General features: G+C 37.6%; 2 protein-coding genes across 2 annotated transcripts in view; one reads left to right on the top strand and one right to left on the bottom strand.

The window, feature by feature from the left end:
• The first annotated feature begins 1,173 nt into the window (after window positions 1-1,173).
• Window positions 1,174-18,488, top strand: POU1F1 (POU class 1 homeobox 1). Its single transcript, XM_025986430.2, has 6 exons — window positions 1,174-1,595; window positions 4,044-4,115; window positions 10,953-11,177; window positions 14,359-14,523; window positions 15,264-15,324; window positions 16,189-18,488. Exons 1-6 carry the CDS (start codon window positions 1,454-1,456, stop codon window positions 16,397-16,399), a joined length of 876 nt encoding a protein of 291 aa, XP_025842215.1. The 5' UTR covers window positions 1,174-1,453; the 3' UTR covers window positions 16,400-18,488.
• Window positions 18,489-20,432: 1,944 nt separating this feature from the next.
• Window positions 20,433-25,576, bottom strand: part of CHMP2B (charged multivesicular body protein 2B) — a 30,485-nt gene continuing 25,341 nt past the window's right edge. The window contains exons 5-6 of the mRNA XM_025986429.2: window positions 22,307-22,413; window positions 20,433-22,126 (exon numbers count right to left, since the gene is read on the bottom strand). Coding sequence (XP_025842214.1) covers window positions 22,016-22,126; window positions 22,307-22,413 — 218 coding nt within the window. The 3' untranslated portion in view covers window positions 20,433-22,015. The remainder of the gene's footprint in view (window positions 22,127-22,306; window positions 22,414-25,576) is intronic.

The raw sequence follows: 25,576 nt of genomic DNA, 5'->3' as shown, positions 1-25,576 counted from the left end.
TAAAATGAAATCTTTAAAAAAAAGATACAGAATTCAGAATGAAAAAATATGTCACTCTCACAATGAATATTTTTCAAGCAGTATCTAATGATTTGGGTAACCTTACATCTTCCTACAAAATATCAACTGGTTATTAGCAAAACACTTGAGTTGTAAGTTTTTTAAAAAAGTATTCTTATCAATATAAACATTAGGTTTAGCACAAAAAAACGAACTTCAAATTATCTTGAAACATTTCATAATACAAAATTTCAAAAAATCTAATGAAGCATGGCCTTGTTTACGTCAATAATCTCTATGCCTCTTGGTTTACTTCTGTCTGCTATATTATCCCTAGCATACATTCTGAAAATAGTATTGCATTCCCTCATTTATTTGTAGAAATCATGATCTTTGAACTTCATGCTAATATATTTATCTTTGAATGAACTGTTTGTGGTATATGTGTGTGTGTGTGTGTGTGTGTGTGTGTGTGTGTGTGTGTGTATACATGTATTTTTTCATGCTTACATAATGTCAGGATTTTCACGTGGAAGGTTTACAAACCCCAGTGCTACTGTGGTTACTGCAGGCTCTGGAGCAGAATGGTTAAGATCAGGGGCTCTGGAACAAGCATAGTGAGGATGGGATGGTAAATAACACACAGATGTGAGATTTGCATGACATGAACTGTAGAAAGTGCCTAGAACAGTGTCCAATAAGGGCTTCTTACTAAGCCCATAGTTAGAATGAATTAAGTGTTCATGCTTAATGAGTAAGTTGAAATCAAGGGAAAGAGACTGTCATTCATGTCTGTCTTCTCTACACAGTACTACAATTTTATTCAATATTTTTCTATTTTCTATTTAGAACATACAAATTAGTTTACATAATTTTTCAAAATTGCATTGTTGAGTCTGAATCAATAGGTGGCAATATAGTCATTGTCGTATTTAGTCTTCTATGCTCTTTCAATTTAAACTTACAGTTTTTAAAAAGTTTTTGTAGTGTTTCTGTTATTTTACAGAGTTAATAAGAAGTTATCAAAAAGAATCTCCTATATAAAAATCTGTTATTGTATTAGTAACAAAAAGACACCTAGCACTTTTCAATTCATTTTGCGATTATTTCTTGGTGGGACATTTATTTCTAAAGTTCCTGACTCTTTTCTAAAGTTCTCAAAGTCTCGGATTTCTCCCTCTCCCTCCACCTGCACCCCAGAACCAGGTTCCCTCTTGGGCATAGATTATGTTTGGGCGAGAAGGAAGGCAGTTCGGATTGATAAAGCAATACCCCTGGGAAAAGACGATTAACATGTATAAAGGGATTTCCCGCAGTATAAGCGCCAGCACGAGCTCCCGGGCGGCGGGCCCTCCCGAGGTGTCTGCGCAGGTAGCGCTGGACCGGCCCTTTGCAGCGGGGAGAGAGTCTCCCTGACCGCGCAGCAGCAGTGCTCCTCAGCTCTCTCGTGGGAATGAGCTGCCAACCCTTCACTTCGGCCGACACCTTCCTACCCCTCAATTCTGAGGCTTCTGCGGCCCTGCCTCTGATCATGCACCCCAGCGCGGCCGAGTGCCTCCCAGGCTCCAACCACGCCACCAACGTGGTGTCCACAGGTAGGGGCCACACCTGTCTGCGCGGTCAGGGGCCTGCAGATTGCAGAGCTGATGCCTGGAATCTGGCTACTGTAGGATCCCTTTGCGTCTTTTATTTTCTCCTTCATTTTAATTCGTTTTAAGTTAAACAGTAAGGATATTGAAAAAGCCAGGCAACCTAAGAAATTTTTGAAGAGTATTATTAAGCGTGGACATTTTAATTGTTGATTTTATTATGAAATCACTCTTTTCTACAAGGGTAAACCGTGAGTCTGAGTGTTTTTGATCCCAAAACCATCTTTATGTAAACATTTAGGTAGGGATAAGGAACAAAACTAAAGAAATGGACTTAGCAATTTAGTGTTTAAAAGGTGTTACTTCTTTATCTTCTTTAAAGATTTATTTGTATTACCACGCCCCAAAATAGCCATATACCTCATAGTAAACACAACTGAATGATTCCCAATACCAGCAACAAGGATTTCAAAGAATAATATAATTAAATGATTTTAACAGACATTTTTAGCATAATTCAAAAATCAAAAATCAAAGCTAGAAGCAGTATGTAGCATTTAGAACCCACAAACTGGGTTAAAATATCTTAAAACTGAGTTCTGAAGAGAGTACAATCTCTCTAGCCAAGTTTTAATATTTTCTTATGTGACTTTCTAACATATAAGTTAAGCTTGAAAATTTGATTATGTTGTCTTAGATGCAATCAAATAGGTATGTGTTGCTAATGCATCCATTACAGGGTAACAAAGTTTTTTAAAGTAGCTTTATGAATAGACAAAGCCATGAGTTGAGTAAATTTCTTTCATATGTAAGTTTGGGATTAATCTGCAGCTGAATTTTTAAAATCTAGAGTGTATATCTGGATTTTGGTGAAATTATTAATATAGAGGTTTTGTTTTGTTTTGTTTTGTTTTTCATCTATTAAGGATTCTCATAATTTAAATAAAAAGACAATAGTGGAAGTTTCCCAAACATATTTTTTTTTCCAAACATATTTTTTAGAAAATATAATATAGTATTTTAACCAAAAATATGTTATAAATAAACTTAAACAATGATCACATAACTAACTATATATTTATTTTTTTATTTTTTATTTTTTTCTAACTATATATTTAAATAACAGATTTCTCTATTCTGAATATGTATTTAAATAATAGGCATTTAAATATATGATAATAGCATTGCTTTTATAAATTTTCCATCAAATGATACTATACTAGGTAAGAAACTATAATCATTGTTTATAATGAGAAGAAGAACATTTGGGTTTATTTGTTTTAGATTGCATAGTAAGATTTTTACATGTAATCATTATAATATAAAATATCATTATAATGTAAAATGACTTCAGTTCTTTCTACATGTTAATTATAAAATGGAAATTGTGCAGATATTCTAAAATATTGAAGATTTATCAATAGTAAGAGAAAATATTTTGCTTCTGAAGTGACCACATGTCTTTAATTACTGGATCGTATCTCAATATTTTCAAAAGATTCTAATTCTATATTTTATAATATCTTAAATGAGAAAGTAAAATACATAGAGAAACAGTCCTTTTATTGTCAACACCTAAACTCTTATTCAACTTGGTGATTCATGTTTAAAGCCTGATAAAAATTTAGTGATGTAAATTTACTTTCATTATTATGAAATTAATTCCACAAGGCAAGTAACTATTTGTGAATGGTTATATTTATATATGAGGTACAACCTTTATAGATTTCAAGTCGCTCAGCAATCATTTATTTTTAACCAGCTTTATTATTGGAATTGTTGAACTGATTGTTTGCATGCAGAAAATCTATCACTTCTTGGTTTCAGCATCAACAGTAACGCATCATACATTGTCACAGGTTTTCCATAAACCTCTGAATTTAGTGGGATTTTTACGATTGTATCCATTTATAGGCTAGTTGCTTGGCCATTTTCTCTTTGATGGAAGAAGTTTGTTAGAATAAGCAGAAGTAAAGACTGTTCAAGAGTTGATTTCTGTATTCATTCTTCCAGAGAAAGACCACATATAATACCATATTACAAAAGAATTTAAATTGATTATTCCTCTAGTCAGTTTATTGTAACGTCTATATGGGATGGAACCTACGAGAATTTTGCAACTCCCAAGTGGCCAACAGCCAAACTGGTCAGTTACCCCTTCACAGAGCACAGCATAGTTAATGAATCCTATCATCCACACTAATGATTTAGGATCTGATTACTTGAGACAAACTTTGATTTCTGCTTTTAACCTACATACATCAGAGAATTTCCCCCAAATGAAAACAAATTACTGCCATATAACTTTAAGAATCACATAAATGTGTATTTTTGCTATGAAATGAATGTGTCTTGAATCCTCATACATTTTCTTATCAGTCCCGTCTATTTTGTCTTTGATCCAAACTCCTAAATGTTTGCATGCATATTTCTTGGTGACAATGGGAAACACAGCAACAGGACTTCATTATTCTGTTCCTTCCTGTCATTATGGAAACCAGCCATCTACCTATGGAGTTATGGCAGGTAAGAAAAATTGTCTGCATATATGAGATTGAGTATGGGGACACTTAGAACCTATTTCTTGGATCTGAGGGAATCTTGATCAGAGCATATCATGAAATTCTCCTCTCCTAACCTTAGAAATCATTGGTAAATCCCTGTGTTCCCTGATACGGAGTGCCTTCAGAGACCATATGGTTAAAACTTGATTGTCCCTGTTCTATATAACCCTGAACTTCTGTGCTTAACTCTTTTGTTTGCTTTGTATGATTTTTACTTCTAATTGACCACTACCAAACTGCTGATTGTCTCTTGATGTTACTGGTGGGCTCAATCCAGTAATATTACAGTAGTGACTAACCTCATTTGGTAATTTAAATTTAAACATAAATTAGCTAAATAAGGCCAGATTTAAAATTGAGTTCTTCAGCTGCACTAGCCCCATTTCAAGTGCTTAATAGCTTCATGTGGCTATCAAAGCAAACATCACAGATTTATAAAACATCCCCTCACTGCAATATTTCTTCTGGACATTTGGTCCATAAATATAAATAAGACATTGAAAGTCAAGAGTAAGTTGTAGTGGCTTTAGTGATAGTCATTTGTAGTTTTGGCATCTCTAAGCTATTGTTAGTCTTAAATGAGATTGAAGAGTTGAAGTTACTTATGTTTCTTCTCTGGATAAATAAAGCATCACTAGATCAAGGTTAACTATTTATTGATGCTTGGATGAAAGCAGTGATAACACATTCCTTAAGGAAGAGGAAAATCTGACCTGATCTTCATAATGAAACTTATGGCTTAATTTTAGGATATGGCCAGAAAAAAGATTTTGATGGTTTAATAAAGTACACAATTTTGTTCACATATTTTTAAGCTATTTTTGATCTTTTATATTCATTTTTGTAGTAGGGAGAGAAATCTTATGAATGACAATAAACTACTGGGGATCTGTGTGAGAAAATGAGTGTGTGTGTGTGTTAGAGAGATAGAGAGTGACAGAGTGGGGGGAGAGAAGCTTTAATAAAGGAATCATATTCTAACTGCTGTGTCTTCTTGTCATCCATCATAAGTGATGGAAAAAAACCGTGGATTTATGACTATAAATTTGAAGTAAAATTGAACAAAAAATTTAGTTCACTGCTATTTAATTTCTCCATAATTTTCAGTTTGAGACTAACACTTAAATTTTAAAATAAAATATTCCAAAAAAATAAAATAAAATAAAATATTCCAGAACAAATTAGCTTCACTTAGAATCTATCAAGCAGCATTCTGAATAAACTAGAATCCTTACATTTATGGTAAAATGAAGACTGATGTGTCCTTAGTGATTACCTGTATGTTCTAGTATCTCTTTAATAATTATAAAGAGGGACAACCATATTTTGCCCTTTGAAAACTGATCATTTATGATACATATATTTAAGTTAATCAGCACTCATGGTTAATGAGAACAGTCCTTGTTGATGGTAAATGACTTTCATTATAAAAATAGTAAAAGGTACATTTAGCCACTAGAGTTCAGGCAGTATGCTTTGTATGGCCCATACCCATTTTGATTATGAAGATAGGAAATGACAAGCACATGGCCATGTGCTGCTGTCTCTTGGAGGAGAGTCCTTGCTGTTCATTCACAGCGATTCTCACAAACCCAGGTCCAACTTTAGGCACCTTCTATAACCAACAGGCGGTAATGGATTGAGGTTAGCACAAAGATAACATCAGCCACAGACCAAATACCTTTTCTTTTTTTCTTTTAGAGAGGGAGAGACAGAGAGAGACAGAGAGAGATAAAGAGAGAGAAGTAGGGTAGAGGCAGAGGGAGAGTGAGAGAGAGAATCTTGAGCAGGAACCATGCCCACGAGTGCGGAGCCTGACATGAGGCTCTATCTCAACTCTGAGATCATAACCTGAGCCAAAATCAAGAGTTGGATGCATAACTGACTGAACCACCTAGTCACCCCCAACACAAATACTTCAAGATGGTTTTTGCTACCACCTCCCTCTCCACCAGATCGAGGCCTCTGGCTACTGGCCTAGTGGATCTGCGGCTGGCCTGACAATTCTAACGTGTTTCTCATTTCCGGGCCCAGGTTCACAATGAGAGTCCATAGGCAGCTCAGGCTGTGTTGCCTATTGCCCTCAGCTGTAGTTGAAAAGGAGTGTCCCCCAGAAAAGGCCCTTAAAATGATCCAAAGCCTGGGTTAGTCACATGAGCAAAATGATATCATGATTTGAATGTATCACCATAGTCTTAAAAGTAAATAGTAAATATATGTTGTCACTGAAAGAAAAACTCACCATAGCCAGCATAGACATTATATTTGAGTATTTTTTGAGAGTGATATGCTTTATTGTTAGAATGTCACTATTTTGACATATGTTTAGTATGAGTATTTGCATCATAGCAAATTAAACCTCAGAGAATCTGAACTCTCCTGTCTTTATCCCCAGAGAAGCTACATAAATTGAGTTATAAAACACAGGAATTCAAATATAAGAGAGCAAAGGCATAAAATACACAAGAGAAACTGGTTATGTCAGAATTTTCTGAGAAGTCTCAAGGCATTCATCAAATCAGCCACTTCCACACAATTCACAGGAGCATCTTATCATCTACAACAAAGACAGTTTCATTGTCATATATACCACATGAAAGGAAAGATGAAGAAAGACCTATATTTCAAAGCATACAAAATTGCTTTATTTTAATGTGGCAATCTTGTAGCTCATACTCTGATGCTTACATTTAGTTTGAGCATTTCATTAAACCCACTGGAAGGGAAGAGCTGTAGCTACTACTTTGTTAAGATTGGTGGAGAGGACTTGGTAATTACCAGATGAATCCATGGTGCCTTGTGGGCCAGATGTAGGCACACCAAAAAGAATGACTGACAGAGAGCAATGAATCAGCCATGCCATGAACTAATTACAAACCTTGTTCCAGTCACTTAACCCATCCTAGTTTCTGTCTCCTCGTATCTGGGTTGGGGTGAGTGCTAGCACTGTTCAATTGTGGTAGATTTGTACCAACTCGACTTGTTTTTCCTATGATCTTCTCTTGAGATACACTTGTACCTAAATGCCTTCTATCCTTCCTTCCTGAGAATTCAGATAATTCAACAGCCTACAGCAAATTAAAAATGCCCTTCAAAATCTCTTCTAGAAAAACATGACATAAAAAAAAAAAAAAACAATAACAACCAAAAGCCCTCAAACCTCTAATTCTTGAGTATCTGAAATTGTTCCTGCTCCCAAGCTTCTGAGGCTGTGTGAAGCCAGGAAACATGTTCCACAGGCTGCCCCCGCTGCCCACCAGGCCTGGGGACAGCACAGCAGCCACTCAGCGGCAATGAGTGTTAGACTCAACAAGGTCATATTATATGACGGCCAAACCCAGATGAGGTGTGAAAGTCCCTGTTTAAAAATTAATTTGAGGGACGCCCGGGTGCCTCAACATTTGAGCATCTGCCTTTGGGTCAAGGTGTGATCCCGGAGTCCTAGGATCAAGTCCCGCATCGGGCTCCCCAGGGGGAACCTGCCTCTCCCTCTGCCTGTGTCTCTGTCTGTTCTCTGGTAAAGTAGATGACTTCCCTTTAAAGACATCTGTAGTTAGTCATGATCTGAGGATTCTGGGATGGAGCTCATGTCAGGTGCCCAGCTCAGCAGGGAGTCTGCTTCTCTGCCTCTCTCTGGCCCTCCCCCTAGCTCGGGCATGCTCTCTCTTTCTCTCTAAAATAAATAAAAATACATCTTTAAAGACATCTGTAGTTCAAACACATTTGGCTACATTAACCAGATGCTTTTAGACAAAAATATTATAATTATTAAAATATTAGAAGAGAGCCACTTCTATTTCTGGAAAATTATAAAGGTAGCTTATATGTTATGAATACTCTGGGAAAAATCAACATTCAAAAAATAAATTTGGGGTCCACGTGGGTGGCTCAGTGGGTTAAGTGTTCAACTCTTGATTTCAGCTCAGGTCATGATTTCAGGGTTGGGAGATCAAGCCCCACATTGGGCTCCTCACTGGACATGCAGCCTGCTTAAGATTCTCTCTCTCCCTCTCCCTTTGCCCCTCCTCCCCATCTCTAAAAAAAGAAAACTGAGAAGGCCATTTGTGACAACATGAATGGAGCTAGAGGGTGTTATGCTGAATGAAATAAGTCAGAGAAAGGCAAATACCATATGAGTTTGTGAATATGTAGAATCTAAAAAACAAAACCATGAATGAAGTAGAAACAGACCCATTAATACAAAGAACTGATGGTTGCCAAGGGAAAGTGGGTAGAGAAATAGGCAAAATGGGCGAAAGGGAGAGGGAGATACAGGCTCCAGTTATGGAATGGATAAGTCACAGGGATGAAAGGTACAGCACAGGGACCACAGTCATTGGTATCTTAAGAGCATCCTGTGGTGATGGATGGTGACTGTACTTAGAGCAAGCACAGCATAATGTCTAAGGGTGTCCAATCACTGTGCCGTGCACCTGAAACTAATGTGACGTTGTGTATCTATTATACTTCAGTTAAAAAATACATGGTAAGAGAAAAAAAACCCAGCAGCCTATTTTTTTTCTCACTGCTTTTACTCTTATTAGAATATTTCATCTTTAAGTGTCTTAAGGGACATTTGGTATTTTTGGATGATGAAAGATTTTTCATTTATCTAGCATCCAACTCTGAAAGCCTAAGTGAAAATAAAGTCTTGAGATAAATACTAAGTAAATGCTAAAATAAACGTGATCAGTATTCTTTCACTGTAGGTGAGTGTCTTTTCTTTTACTTCAACTCACAGAAATCCAAAACTAATAGAAAGCTAAAAGTAACACCCCAAACTAATAAACCTTTTTAAAAATGAACTATGTAGTAAATTAAAAATTGATACAACTGCTTTTAAACATGTTATCTGGTCTGATCAATATACAACCCACTAAAGCATAAAATGGATGATTAGCTTTAAAAAGTAAAACTGGATAATTTTGGTTTATAAAAGTAGCACGGATTTTTTTTTAGACAGGAACAATTTCTTTCAAATATTTTTCAAAGCAGCTAACTTTATTTTATGCTATTTTGTTTAAACCCTCACTTGTATATTTGTTTTGCTTCAAAAAAGAATATAGTCCACTGGAGAGGGGTAGACTTTATAATTACACATTGTCATATAAGTAATACAAGTCAACAATTTGCTGACTTAATACTATTCTTTAGTCATTACATATTGATATATTAATGTAAGATTTATATATTCTGGAAAACTATATTATTACGTCTTTGATTTGTGAATGTATTTATAGAGAAATAATAGGAAGCATAAACTTGATATATGTTTCCAGTGTTTTCAAGAATGATTATTGCAAACATTCAATAGCAATTTATTTTTAGTTTAAATATTTATTTATAATCATAAGAAAAATGATTAATCACCAAATATTTTATTTATATCAAAATGTCTTGGTTATACAAGTGTCATTTAATATAAATCGGAGTGAAATCTCTACCAATAAAAACATGATGTACTGATGAGGAAAAGAGAAGTAATGTGTGGAAATTTGGCTTATGCTACCCTCTCACCCATGCTCCCCAACTGAGGCACAGTCCTTTCCTAGTAAAGAATGAAATCTGGTCACAGTTTTAAAAAGAAACAGATCTTTTAGTTTTTTATGTGATTTTTCATTTAACTCAATTGATCTAATGCTTTAACATATACAGGTGAATGCCCATCATATCTGGAATTGCACCCTTCCTTGCCACTTATTTTTCTTCTTAAATAATAATCAAGAAATTATTGTATTATATCGTGTACTTTTCAAGAAATCTTGATGCTGACTTTTTTTTTTTAATCTTCAGTGCTCCTCCTTCGCTCTTAGGTTCAAGCCTGTGCTTACCCGCAGAGCCAGCAAGGCCCACTTTGGCTTTTTTTTTTTTTTTCTAGATTTTATTTATTTATTCATGAAAGACAGACAGAGAGAGAGAGAGAGAGAGGCAGAGGCACAGGCAGAGGGAGAAGCAGGCTCCATGCAGGGAGCCCCATGCGGGACTCGATCCTGCGACCCCGGGGTCACGGCCTGGGCAGAAGGCAGAGACTCAACCACTGAGCCACCAGGTGTCCCTTGATGCTGACTTTTCATAGAACTTTAAAGATTATCTTTGGTCTACTCACTCCTTAAATCTATGTAATCATGTTAATGTATTTTATGATCTCATAATTTTCTTTTTACTTGCGTTTGTTAAATCAAAAGCACAAAAGACCTGATTATTTCCCCTTCGAAGCCAATTTTATCTCGCTGATGACGTAGTGGGGCTTCTTAGCACCGTAAAGTCAGTTTTCCGCCCCTAAGAAGACGGGCCCGCGGAGCGTCTAACCGGCCTTGATCCTGGCCCACGTCCTGGATCGCTGCACGGAGTCCCGGAGGCGGGCGTGGAAGTGCAGGCCCTGGTTTCAGTTGGGCCGGGGGGGGGATCCACAGGAAAGTGTGGCTTTTAAGAGAGAAACGAAGTCACGGAAAACACACTTCTGGGAGAATCCGCTCCTCTGTTTCGAAGTTCTTGCAACTCCCCGCTTCCCTCCGGCTTTACTTGTGTTTCCGTTGCTGCGTGGAGGGCGGCAGAGCAGCAGCGACGGTCACCCGGGCGGCCCGCGTCGTGCGGGGGCGCGGGCGAGGGGGGCGGGGGGAGCGCGGGCGAGGGGGGCGGGGCCGCGGGCGGGGGGGCGGGGCCGCGGGCGGGGCGCGGGGGCGGGGCCGGGGCCGGGGCCGGGGCCGGGGGCGGGGGCGGGGGGGGCGCGGGGCTGCGCCCGGCCCGGCGGGCGACCGACCGCGGCAGCCTCGTCCCTTGCTCTCCCGCTTGCCCGCAGGTGGCTTGACCCCGTGTCTCTACAAGTTCCCGGAGCACGGCCTGGGCCCCGGCTTCCCCGCCGTGCACCAGCCGCTGCTGGCGGAGGGCCCCGCGGTCGCGGACCTCAAGCAGGAGCCCAGGCGCAGGAGCAGGCCGGCGGAGGAGCCCGCAGACGCGGAGTCCCCAGAAATCCGGGAGCTCGAGAAGTTCGCGCACGAATTCAAAGTGCGGAGGATCAAGCTAGGTAGGCGCCTGCGCGGCCGGCGCGGCCCCGGGCTCGACGCTCCCCAGCCGGAGCCCTTCAGCGCCCGCCTCGAGACTCATCCCGACGCACGAGCCCCGCGCTCGCCTCGGCCTTGTGAACGGGGGGGGCCGCCGGCGCGCGGCGGAGGCGCGGGGGGGAGGCGCGTTGGGGGGAGGCGGAGGCGCGGGGGGTGCGGCGGCGCGCGGGGGCCGAGGCGCGGGGGGTGCGGCGGCGCGGGGGGCGGCGGCGCGCGGGGGGCCGAGGCGCGGGGGGGGGGGCGGCGGCGCGCGGGGGGCCGAGGCGCGGGGGGGGGGGGGCGGCGGCGGCGCGAGGGGCCGAGGCGCCGCGCGCCCCCCGCAGGCCCTGCCCCGCGTCCCGCCGGAGACGCCTTTGCGCGTTTCAGCCCACGCGTGGACCGCCCGGCCACTCGTCCGTCCGTCTTGGGCCCTTCGGCTTTGACCTTCAGAGCGCTCTGCTTTCTCTCACTTTCCGTAGATGAGTCTGTCAAACTCCAATTTATGAAAATATTGTTTAGTCCCCTCCTGAATTCAGGTTATCACCAAACTCCGTGGGTTTCTTAAGGTTTTATGTTTTTATTTGAGAGGGACAGTGAGCGAGAGCACAGGGAAGGCGCAGGCAGAGGCACAGGCAGAGGCACAGGCAGAGGCGGGCCCCGCGCCGAGCGGGGAGCCCGATGTGGGGCTCGATCCCAGGACCCGGGTCACGACCCGAGCCTCAGGCAGACACTCAACGGATGGAGCCCCCCAGGCGCCTTCCAATCTCACATGGTTTTTACTTATTTATTTATTTATGATAGTCACACAGAGGCACAGACACAGCAGAGGAGAAGCAGGCTCCATGCACCGGGAGCCCGACGTGGGACTCGATCCCGGGTCTCCAGGACCCCGCCCTGGGCCGAAGGCAGGCGCCGAACCGCTGCGCCACCCAGGGATCCCCTCACATTGTTAAAAATGATCTTACAACGATTCACTTTTCAAAGGTCATCTCGTACCTATGTAAATACATACGTAGGACAAATGTTAAAAGCACAATTTCTTAATTAAAGTGCATGTGTATTTATAATTCTGTCAAATTGCTCTATATAGAGGTGCCAAATTTTACCACAGGTGTCTTGTCTTTTGGCAAACTCCTTAGAATATTTTCTTTAATGAAAGCAGTTTGTTCTTTTTTTTTTTTTTAACTTTATTTATGATAGTCACAGAGAGAGAGAGAGGCAGAGACGCAGGCGGAGGAAGAAGCAGGCTCCATGCACCGGGAGCCCGATGTGGGATTCGATCCCGGGTCTCCAGGATCGCGCCCTGGGCCAAAGGCAGGCGCCAAACCGCTGCGCCACCCATTATTTATCTGTTTTTATTTTTCCTTAAAGGCATATCCTCAGCCCTTAGAACACTGGAAGCGCATAGAATAGGTAAATACTTGAAAGAAGACTATGGATTAATGCTTTGGATCTTTGCAAATCACATAGGTAAAAGTGGCCCCCGTGGAATTTTTGTTTTTAAAAGAGGGGAAGAGTAAAAGAGCGTGGTCAGGGGAGCGGCAGAGGAAGAAGAAGAGAGGGAATCCTAAGGCTTCACACTCAAGGCCAACCCCCACACAGGGCTCCATCTCATGACCCTGAGATCGTGACTTGAGCCCAAATCAAGAGTCCTTGGGGCCCCTGGGTGGCTCAGTGGTTGAGGGCCTGCCTTTGACTCAGGTCATTTCCCCTGGTCCTGGGATCGAGTCCCACATGGGGCTCCTCGCAGGGAGCTTGCTTCTCCCTCTGCCTGTGTCTCTGCCTCTGTGCTCTGAGTGTGCGTCTCGTGAATAAATAAATAAAATTTCTAAAATAAAATAAAAAAAAAAAGAAAGAAATCAAGAGTCTGGGATCCCTGGGTGGCGCAGCAGTTTGGCGCCTGCCTTTGGCCCAGGGCGCGATTCCTGGAGACCCGGGATCGAATCCCACGTCGGGCTCCCTGCATGGAGCCTGCTTCTCCCTCTGCCTGTGTCTCTGCCTCTCTCTCTATCTCTCTGTGACTATCATAAATTAAAACAAACAAAAAAAAAGATTTAAAAAAAAAAAGAAATCAAGAGTCTGAAGTTTAACTGAGCCACCCAGGTGCCTCAGTGACTTCATTTTAAATTTATGAGTGAAGACTGAAAGGTGTTACTTCGTGTGTTTTATAGTCATTGTAATTCTTTGTGAACTGTCTGCTCAAAACCTTGGCACACTTTCTATTCAGTAGTGTTTTTAACATAAAATAACTATAATAATTAACCTTGATTTAAATTCATAAAGTAGCATATCTTTTAAATGGACTGAAAATGTAGTTCTATCCTCTGCACTTGTGGAATGAACCACAGGTAATTTTGTAATGATATTTATTGATAGGCATCATATGTGACCACTTTATGCATACAGACATATATATAGCTTTAGGCCCTGAGTTAATATGAGGTTACTATTTGTAATAAACACAGCGGTAGACATCTTTATAACAACCACTTTCAGTTTGCTATTTATATTGCTATATTTCAAATTCCACGTTGACGGTCAATATCAGCTTGTACTCTAAAAATGTTTTAGGACAATCAATGAGGATCTCTGGCCTGAAGACAGAAGCATTACCAAATGATATAATGAATGTGCTCAGAAATACACGTAAAATATTGGGTGATCAGTCTCGTAATAGACATGTTTTTAGGGAAAGTCAGCATGATTCTTAGTTTTATTTTATTTGGTGCCATTTAACAATATAGTTGATTTTGTACTCTTACAGTTGAGATAAAAATATTTATATCATCATATAACATGCATCATAGTTAATGTACCATATTGTTTAGCATATATCATCAGATATTTAATAATAAAGAGAGCAAGAATTTGTGTCTTATAAAGTGTTTATGACACATCTATCCAATTTCACTGCATATTGTGAACGGTGGCTGTTCCAGTCTAAATTCTTTTGACTTCTAGGAGAAATTAACCAGCAGCATTTTTTGAAGTACTGGACAAGTCTACACCGAACTTACTAAATAATTCTAAATTGCCAATGAATATATGCTCAAAAGCAATATTTAATAGTTAACAAAGAAAGACACAAAGATTTTTGTGATCACAGGCCACAATGAATGCTTCTTGAATAGCTGAAGCTAACGGGTCCTTCCTGTCCTTTCACAGGATACACCCAAACCAACGTGGGGGAAGCTCTGGCAGCTGTGCATGGCTCTGAATTCAGTCAAACGACTATCTGCCGATTTGAAAACCTGCAGCTCAGCTTTAAAAATGCATGCAAACTAAAAGCAATCTTATCTAAATGGCTGGAGGAAGCTGAGCAAGTGGGAGGTACTGAAGTTGTCGCTCTGAAGTTCTGTGATGTTTTAACTTGAAAGCAATGACTTCCACTGGTAGGATTTAGGCTAAAGCAGAGAGGTTTGAGGTTTAGTTGGGTTTTTTCTCTTTCAGATGAAAAAGAAATGTGTTTCATAATACTGAAAAGAGGAAGGCTAATGCAAGTATAGAAATAAGTTTACTGAGAAGTTAAATATATTAAGAGAAGCAGCTGGATAAGGACAGCTTTCTGGATAATGCGGCAGAGGCGTTAAGTGGTGAAATATTTTAACACATCCAAATTTTCTGGCTTTGTGCATAATGTAGTAAATGTACATGAATTTTTATAAACTGATATTACTGTAACTAGAGCATTGGTGCACACCAGTCTTCCAAGTAAGTACATAAGCAATTGCTAACGTAATAAAATCATCTACTCACACTAACATTAAGGCTGGATAAAGAACAAGGTGAAAACATGAAAACATTTAAATGAAAACATTTAAATCAAGTGTTCCAGGAAAAGTGTGATCGGGATATCATTTATAGACAGCTTTTTGCAAAATTAATATTTCCGCATTAACATTTTTATCTTGGTCTTATACTGTAAAATAATGTAAAATGCAAAAACTTAAAACAAAAATGTATAGCGAGTTTATTTTGCATTGTTTTAGAAAGAAAATTTGAAACTCAAATCTGATAGTTTTTTTAAAACCACTTTGATTTTATAATTACTTCTCTATTCCCCATTACAGCTTTATACAATGAAAAAGTGGGAGCAAATGAAAGAAAAAGGAAGCGAAGAACAACTATAAGGTATTCTTTTGAGATATCAAAACGTACAGAGGAGAGGGAATATATACAATATATACATATATACAAATGGAAGAGCATTTGAGGGTAATAGAGGTACAACATAGCACATAAATGTATGGTGAATAGAGCCAACTGAAAAAACAAGATTGGTGAAAAAGCATAATTTAATAATTCGTTAGTGAGAAACGGTGAGCTAGTAATTTTTAACATTTGATAGAAAAGTAGGTTATTTAAGTCAAGAACACTCCACAAGTTTTAGATAAAACAGAAATTAAGCAATCACTTCTACAAAGAGTGACCATTTCTGCTGTCCTTTCAGATGTGTTTTGCTCTGGCAATTCGGTATCTAGGTTATTAAAAAATAGCAAAACTAGTTATCAGTATTTCAAAGTCCAATGTGATTTCTTGCACTTCAAACCGGAAAGATTGTTGGGTGATCTTTTGGTAACTTGCATGAAAATTATGAAGGAAATGCTAAAATACAGGTTTTGTTTCAGTCGATGCGTTCACTGTTCACTGAATATTTCTTCTATTGTCAACCACAAATGATTCCTGAGGGACCCAGAAATGCCCGCACAAGTGTTCATTTCCTTTTCAGGAAGTCAGCGCCCTCTAGTGGCACAGAGTGGGGTACACATAGAAAGCCTAGAACACCTTTCTTTCTGGGATCCACTCACCATACCCTGCATAAAACAAGCGTCTAAATATTCCACTGACTGCACATATATCTTTGTTGAAGCTTTGGGGGTGTTTTCAGAATCTTTAAGCAATATTTTCATGTTAATATTAGTTTAATTTTGATCTGCTAAAACATCATGAAAACACCATAATCTCACCCTTCTGTACATGTACCCCTCCCCTCAGTATTGCTGCTAAGGATGCTCTGGAGAGACACTTTGGAGAACAGAATAAACCTTCCTCTCAAGAGATTATGCGAATGGCTGAAGAACTGAATCTTGAAAAAGAAGTAGTAAGAGTTTGGTTTTGCAATCGAAGGCAGAGAGAAAAACGGGTGAAAACAAGTCTGAATCAGAGTTTATTTACTATTTCTAAGGAGCATCTTGAATGCAGATAAAATTTACTGTTGTATGGCAGCGAATTTTTCTATTTTTCATCCCTTTCTCTTCTCCAACAAAAAAACAGAAATTAGTTATTTGGCTGGCTTCAAAAATCATTTTTATATCAGTAACTTTTGCAGAGGCTTTTCTACTTTAAAAAAAAAGAATACAATTTAAATATTGACAAATTATTTTCATTAAAGTAATTATTTTCAGAAGCCAAACGGTACATTTTTAAGCCAAAGATACCAACAGGATTAAAACAGTGATTCCCTCTCAATCTCTCTTCCTCTTGCTCTATCTACAGACACACACACACATATACACAGTGTGCACATGGGTCTTCTAGTTTAAGATTTCTTTTCCAAAGGCTGTTTATTAGCTTTTTAACATTTCATTGATAATGCCAAATAAAGAATATCACTGTAGAAGATACAATCAGAAAACTGATTTAACCGACATCCTGCTTGCCATCAGCTATAATAGTTTGTTGGAACTAAATAGTTTGCACTTAAGAGCAAGAGATGCCTTTGAATTTCATTAGTGCATTTAGGAATAAATCTTAATTAGAGGCGACATTTTTATCTTTTATTCTTCCCACAGATTTAGCTTTTTTGAGGTTTATTGACAGACAATATGCATTATGGATTCTTGAACCCTAAACAGCCACAGTGCAGGAATGATTATCTGGCCTGTTTGCTGTTTGCTGTTGTTTATGCCTGGGAAAGTGTTTGCTCCTGGTGGGCATGCAGTCTTAGTTAAATGAACAAAGGACTGTGCTGTTAACAATTGCTACTTACTACTTGAAGGGTGCCTAACTTAGTAAGTCTCACAACCCAGAAAATCATCCGGGATCCTATCAAAAAGGACGATCACTTTGGTTTAATTGGTTAGATTATGATTTATTGTTGATGAAAAAGTTTGACTATGAGTATTTAAACTTGGAGAATTATATCCAGGGAACATATTTATTCAACTAATAAGGCATTTCTTTGAAATTTACAAGTAGAAGCAAACTGTAACGTATCAATCTAAGATAACTTTTTTTTTTGCATTTAAAATACATAAATTTGCTGGCACTGTGTTTGTAACTTATTTTACATAACAGAAGTGAAAACAATTAGACCAAATTTCATTACTGATTTAGAATGGTTACTAAATAAACTATACTGTCCTGTTTTAGCTTTCTGTGAGATTAATAAAGACCAAGAATTATACAGGTCATAATGTCTATAGATCATAGGTGTTTATGCATGCATAATCACCATTAATTGGATAGCTAGAAACTTTGATATATTAATATAAAGAGATAGTTTGCAGTAGCTTAATCACCTATGCTTAAGTACACATCTAGCACCCAGGAGAGGTTGAACAAAATATACATACATATACATAGACTCTTATTATCCAAGAGTAAATTACAAATTATTCAGCCATGTAGATATATAAATTCCTTCTCTGTGATTAATTCACCTGCTTACTACATACACTAATTGGGAAGTGATCCTTCAGTTTGCAAAAGGGAGGGATAGGATGTGTAGATGTACAGATATACATTTATTTACATACGCAAAATGCACATATGCGTATCTGAAAGTTGCAAAGAGAAACAAAGTATAATGCACAATAAATATTTGAATAGTGACTTTTTTCCACTTTAAATATGAATCTGCTAGGAACATTTAGTCTGACTTTCTACAACAAAAATAAGCATGTACATATGCTAATATCGTATCACATAGACACGATCATCATCCTATCATTCATTCCATAAGGTCATTCCAGTTTAGATACAACTAACATTAGGAAGTTATTTTTCTCCCTAAAAGGAATTATTTTGAATCCTTAATTTTGAAATAGCAAATCTTTAGTTATTTACAACTTAATTGTAAATGCACTGGTATTTACTATTAACTTATTTGTATTGAGTTTTTTTGAGACTATTTATTCTAACTACATTGAGATATTTTAATAGATATAGATTGAACTTTTTATAAAAATAGAAAATACTGTTTAGAATCCTAAACTGCAATTAAACAAGCGACGAATGTAATTTTCTGTGCAAATGTGGGACTAACTTGGGAATAAATGGTAAAGTTGACTTTAGCCACAGTCTTTCCACCTTATGTTCTTGTGAACCATTCAGTGGTAAATCTTCCGGAATTCAGTATAGTTCATTAAAACAGAAAGACCTGTTTCTCACTTATACCAATTGATACATTCAGTTTTATCTGGTAGAGGTGGTTGACACTCATTCACGCATTTACCTTTCCATCTCTAATGGTGGAAAGATTAATCTAGTAAAAAATATTTTGCATGTTCGGGGATGGGAGCGGTGTGTCTGTGTGCAGCTGCACTCAAGCTCTGGGGAGGATGGGGAAGTGGAGTAAGAGTAACGTATGTTGTGTGGTGTTCCAACAATGAGAGGGTCTTCAATCAGACTTCACAATCCCCAGGCTTCCTCTAAGGTGAATTCAATCCAATTGACTCTTGAACTAAGTTCAAAAGAATGGTCTTAATGGGATTCAATTTCTACACAGAGGAAATTAGAAAGTTGATCAGCTTTTCTGCAGCTTCAAAAACCTATTCCTGCAGAATAATGGCATCAAAGAAGAAAGTCATCATAGATCTCTGGACACACTCTGTTTTAACATGGGAATATCTAAAATAGCACATATTTAAATGAGGCCCACAAGGATCAGGATGGAAGTGGGGCTACTGGGCTAGTAAGGAATATACTTGTGGCTGAGGGGAGAGAGCACTTTTCTCCTAAAGGCACTCAAACACACACAAAAGGAAATATACATCCCTGTGCAGGTAGAATAAAATGAAGCCCAAGCTTGGTTGCCAGATTCCCTCTGGTCTTACAGGGTCACAGTGTCAAGCCCCTTCCCACTAGGCCTGGTATAGCTTGGTACTCCTCTTGGAGCACCAAAGGTAGTCTATGTAACACAGTCATCTGACAGATGGTCATTTTATGTTTTCTAAGACTAGCTGTTATTATCGTCAGTCCTGACATTTTCATACCACGTTCTGCTTCTCTAATTTCCTGAAATGTCCTCCACCCAGCCTTTACATCCAGTAATAGAATGTGACATTGGGTTACATTCTTCTGGGTCACAGACATTGCTATGCTCTTCCACTCTCTATTGGCAACCTCTTGTTTAAATATAGTTACTGAATTAATCTTTTTGCCAAAAAAAGAGAAGGCAAAAAAAAAAAAAAGTTAATGCAGTTGACCACTGAATACATGGGTTTAAACTTTGCAGGTGATCCACTTATATACAGATTTTTTCAATGTACAGTACCATAAGTGTATTTCCTCTTATGATTTTCTTAACATTTTCTTTCCTTTAACTTACCTTATTGTACGACACAATATATAATACAGATAACATATGAAATATGTGTTAATTGACTTATGTTTTTGGTAAGGCTTCTCGTCAACAGTAGGCTATAGGTAGTTAAGTTTTTGGAAAGTCAAAAGTTGTATGTGGCTTCATAACTGCATGGGTTCCGTGCCCCTAACACCCACAGTGTTAACGGGCCAACTATATTTTCACAAACTTAATGTATAAGAATACTTATTTCCTAATCTTAGGGGTTGAAAAGTTTTATTTTTAGTAAAGGGCAGTGTAACATAAATTTATAAGGATTGTGATAATTGCCACAAGAGCATTTTACAAATATAGCCACATCAGAAGAGCTCTACTCTCTCCTTTAGGTCCCAAAGCCTTCTGTAGTATCCATTTCTAATCGAAAATAAATCACTAAGACTTAATTGTATCAGAATATTTAAAAATGTTTATCCCCTGGAAGTTCTAGAAAAGGAATCATCAGACCAAATTCATGTGAACCACCAATTCTTAGACTTACTCCATTCACAAACATCAGTCCTGTATCAACAGCTAATTCTTAGAAAAGACATTTTTTAAAATATGAGGAACAGCTACCTAATTTTCTTTCCAGGAAAATAATAAAAATCATTCTTTTGAAAAATTACCAGGTACTTTAGCAGAAGCCAAAAATAAAATATACGGAAAAAAAGCATAACAGTAGTAAATCTTTATTGGAATTTTTCTAACAAAATAATTTTTAAAAACAAAAGCCCCCACATGTAAACAAGAAAGTAAATAAAGTTAATTGGCATCATCATGTACATCCAAGAATCAACACAAGTTCTGGGTTAACATTCCGTAATCCAGGAACATGTTATGACTTATCAATGATGAGGAAACTGTTTAATGCTATCGACAGTGCAACCTCATCTTTCATCGTATGGTGGCTCAGGAATCATCAACTACGTAACTGAATTTTTCACTCCTCCCACCGATCCACGTGCCACGTGTATGCTAGTCCTAACATGCATTTACGTTGTCGATATAAGAACGAATGTGTCCATCATCGGAAGCTGGTTATACCTATCTGATCTCCTGCATGGTTTTTATGTTGACATATGCTAGAACTCATGTATTATGACGTAACTTTTTAAACCCACCTAATCCTAAATTCTATCTCTGACTAATCTGCCATTTCATTTTTTCTCACTTCCTATACATACATTAAATACCGTAGCAACTCCACCTTAAGAAATACTGCTAATACATTATTAATACACATTTCGGCAGTAATTTCTGACAAAGTTGTAGTTTATTTACAAAGAAAAAAATGTTAGTTTTTATTTTAAAATTTAGGTCAAGTATTGTCATAGTAGTGTTAAACTAAGAAGGAAGGCTTCCATTTACAGGATTCAATATTTACATTACTGAAGATCAAAATTAAACACAGATTAAATTATACCTCATATGGAAATATTTTCTCAGTTCTTGGAAGACCAAAATACAGTCTTATTACTATAAAATGTTATTAATTCAGTGTCCATTTTTGCTAATTATATTTCATTCAATTCACTTTTACAAGCCTTACAAAAGAAAACCAGGATAATTTTTCTAAGAGGCCTTAATTTTGGTTTAAAATGTAATTCTTTTCTGTCAGTTAAAATAATTTAAAGATTTGTACAATAAGTTTGTGCTGTTTAAGGCAGGTGCCAAGTACATTTTTAAAGGTAATAAACTTACCAACTAGAATGTTCTCCCAAAGGAAAAAAAAAAGAAAAGAAAAGCTCATGACAGTTTTTAAGATAGATAGATGTTTAAATAGCACTCTTCTTTTGGATCATTTAAAAATAATTTGGCAGCTGAACTGCCTAAGGTCATAACACATATCACTTTTACAAAGGACAAGCAACAGATACAGAATTAATGATATATTTTTAATATTTTTACAAGTCTCTTTAGTTGGTGCTAAGTGGCACTTAATGAGATTTTTTTCAGTGTAAAAACACAGAACATAAACAGTAAGTAATGAATATAATTTCTCTATGCCATGCAGAAAAGAAGTCAACTTTTTACACATCATCACTCCTAAATAGTTCTAATTAAAATCCAAACTGTTCCCATTTTTGCATCCTTGTCATTCTTTGGTAAAAGACTCAAAATAGCCATGGGTTAGGAAACAACTGTTTGCTGATGGTCTTCATTTTTGCAAATAAATGTGTTTTGTAAAACGAATCTGCACTGTGCCTGGTTTATACTAAATAACCATAAGTAAGTAAAATATTATGGTTTTTCTCACTAGTCTACTCCTAAAGCTTTGAGTTGCCGTTCAATCTCTTCATCGGAGATTGTAGCCTTTGAAGTAGAGGCAGATGGTAAGCTTCGGGCAGCTGATGGAGCTTTGGCCATCTACATTAAAGGAAAAGGAAAAAAATGTGCATTATCAAACATTTGGAAAAGGACACAAATGGACACACCATTCCAACAGATATAAAAACATAGATCTAAGAATAAAGGCTAACTTAAGTGACCAAAGTGGTAAAAATGATTTCCAACCAAAAAAAAAAAAAAAGAAGGGTCTATTCATACCTTTCCAGAGATTTCAATTCCTATCTCATCAAGAACTTGATTCACAATATCTTGGCTTTCTTCTTCATCATCAGAGCCATCAAAGATGTCATCCAGTGTGTCATTGACTTGTGGGCAAGGGCAGAAACAAAATTACAATTACTTTCAAACAGATTTCAGGTTAGATTAACATTTTTAGAAGGTGGCCCAAATCTGTGTATACATTTAAATGTTACTCAAGGGCAAACTTACGAGAACCAACAAACTACAAGTCATTTTCAAATGTGAGTGAAGTTCACTTACACATTTCTAAATTACTAAGTCTAGAGTGATTTTCATTGCCATGCAAATTATCCTCTAATAAAACTAATCTACCCTGATTTTAAAAAATGTGTCTTTAATGAACAACAAAAAAGTTCACAGCAAAAGGCTTAAAGTATTTAAATATGATTCCACAAACTGTATTCAGTGACTTAGGTAGCAGCTGTTAAATCTGACGATGGAATAATATGCAAGAATCAAATATCCTGTAAGTAATAGGGAGACAGTTTACTCTTCTTAGTTAATTTTCAACTTAAATTTACATTCAACATATAGGTAGACTATTCTAACAAAGTCCGAGGTTCCATATTCTACTAAACTTGTCTAAGAAGGACATCCAATTTAACCTCACAAAGATTATTACTGCTATATCCCTCTCTTCCTCCCTTCCCTTTCCAAAATATTTATGGCAAGGCTTTTGTACAGAAGGTGGTACCACATTAGGATTATGTCTTGTTTACTTCTAAAGCAAAGTGCCTAGCATGTCGTACAAATACAATTAATGGATAGATGGAGAAAAATGAAGACTTCAGGTAGTTTATATTTAAGTACAGAAGACATTAATAACCAGATTACGGTAAATAAGAAAGGTAAATGATCATACAGAGGGAAGAGATTACACCCAAGTAGGAGGAAGTACATGTGAGGTGGTCCTTGAAGGATGCATAGGTTTTGACCAAACAGATCAAGGGAAGAGAATGAGCAAAGAATTGGTAGAAGACAACAGGGATACACTAAAGGAAGATTAAGTTCTTCCACTGTGTTATTATTTAAGGCAAACAGATACACCTTTTTCATTAAATAATCATATTTAATATTTACCTTAATTTACCTTTAGTATCTATTACCTGGGTCAAAGAGCTTATATGTCTGCTAAGAGAAAAAAGATCTAGGAAATTATTTGGGATGCCCCAGCCCTCTCCCTGTTTCACATGTACATCCTTATTGCTTGTATCCTTAATATTATTAATAAACCTTGATACTGGTTAAGATCTCTGGTTGGTATGAACATGATTTGACAATTGATTTTTTGTCTTAGCTCAATAGCATAAAGTATATTTGGAAAACACTATGTTAAGTTCTGAGACAAAAATATAGAATATCATCTCTGAAAAAATAAAACAAATGTTACACCTTCAAGTAGAGTCTCAATTCTTCCATTCAGTACATATTCAACTTTTGTTGGAGAAAGTCATTTTACCTGAGCCTTCGTATGCTCACTGGCAAAATAAAGGGGCCTGACTTGAAAACTGTTTTTGATTTACATCTAGGGACTTTATTTTGTAGTCCACAAGAAGTAACTAAAGGAATCTCACTGGCATCCTCAGAGATAAGTTTCTGAAAAATAATTTAGCAGTTGTAATACTCTGATGCTAGTGAAGTAATAATGGGGGTGGGAAGTCTAAGTCAAAGTCTATAAGGGGGATCCCTGGGTGGCACAGCGGTTCAGTGCCTGCCTTTGGCCCAGGGCGCGATCCTGGAGACCTGGGATCGAATCCCACGTCGGGCTCCCAGTGCATGGAGCCTGCTTCTCCCTCTGCCTGTGTCTCTGCGTCTCTCTCTCTCTGTGTGACTATCATAAATAAATTTAAAAAATTAAAAAAAAAACAAAACAAAAACAAAGTCTATAAGGGACTCAATGAAGAAGCAGTGACAAAAAAAAATGAAAGAGACAGATGAGAAAGAACAGAGAGATGTAATCAGGGACTAACAAAGTAGAATGCTTTCAGAAAAACTGTAACAAAATTAACCATATATATATATTTACATATATAAAATAACTAATACATATATATAAATAAAACGTGTGTGTGTGTGTGTGCACACGCATGAATAATACAGATTTCTCAAAGATCCTGTTTCCAAAATTTGAACGTGAACAAGTTCTTCAACTGGAAAAATATATATCCATTCAAATCTTGAATTTACCTTTGGATGAAAATACTAATGTTAATGTACTTTACTAGGTCATAGAAGATATGAGTAATCACCAACAATTACTATTCTTTCAGACCCATTTGCAAAGTACTAAAATACAAATGAGAACTATGATAGATATGAGTGTATGAGTTTATTGATTCTCTTCATTATAGCTTAATGGAAAAGTTAATTCCTCTAAGATATGTTTACACCTGTGCCATCACTGGAAATCACAAAAACATGTTAGATACTGTGATCATTATATAAATGACATTTCTCACAGTCATTAAAAATTCACTAATGATGTTTTAAAAAGTTGTATTTTTCAAAGATTCACAATCAAAGCTACAGAATTTTTGAACTATCAAAGATACACATGCAATTTTATTAACTCCTAAAAGGAAAACATATATTCTGAAATTGAATACTTGAACAGTGTTGACTTTAGTAATCTTGGTAATATAATGAGATACTATTTTGTAGGGGCAGCTGGGTGGCTCAGTGGTTGATCATCTGCCTTTGGGTCCGGTTGTGATCCAGGGGTCCTGGGATGGAGTCCTGCATCAGGCTCCCTGTGGGGAGCCTGCTTCTCCCTCTGCCTCCCTCCTCTCTGTCTCTCATGAATGAATAAATAAAATCTTTAAACAAAACAAAACAAAAATAGATACTATTTTACACACTAAATGCCATTAAATTAAAATTCTGGCAGCTAAGCAGAGCCAAACTAGCATATCTCTCTATATAGTTGCAAAACAATTAGAAAATATCTTAGTAAAATAATGATGTCAGTTTTGAAATACCATAACATAACAATATGTTACATAACAATTCAGTGTTGACCAGGACTCTGTAAAGGGTGTCTTACTGATTAGTGGCAAAATAAAGATTGGTATAGTCTCTCTGGGAAGAATTTGGCAGTATGAACCAAAAGCCTTTAAAAAGTTTAATAAATACTCTTAAAAAGATTTAAGAAATTTAGACAAAAATAATACAGAAAAATTTTCAAAGGATTACCTAATACACTATAAATTTTAAAACAATCTTACTAAC

Source organism: Vulpes vulpes, chromosome 15, assembly GCF_048418805.1.
Source record: "Vulpes vulpes isolate BD-2025 chromosome 15, VulVul3, whole genome shotgun sequence".
Lineage (NCBI taxonomy): Eukaryota > Metazoa > Chordata > Mammalia > Carnivora > Canidae > Vulpes > Vulpes vulpes.
The sequence above is the reverse complement of the archived record's forward strand: the minus strand, read 5'-3'. Positions and strand labels throughout refer to the sequence as shown.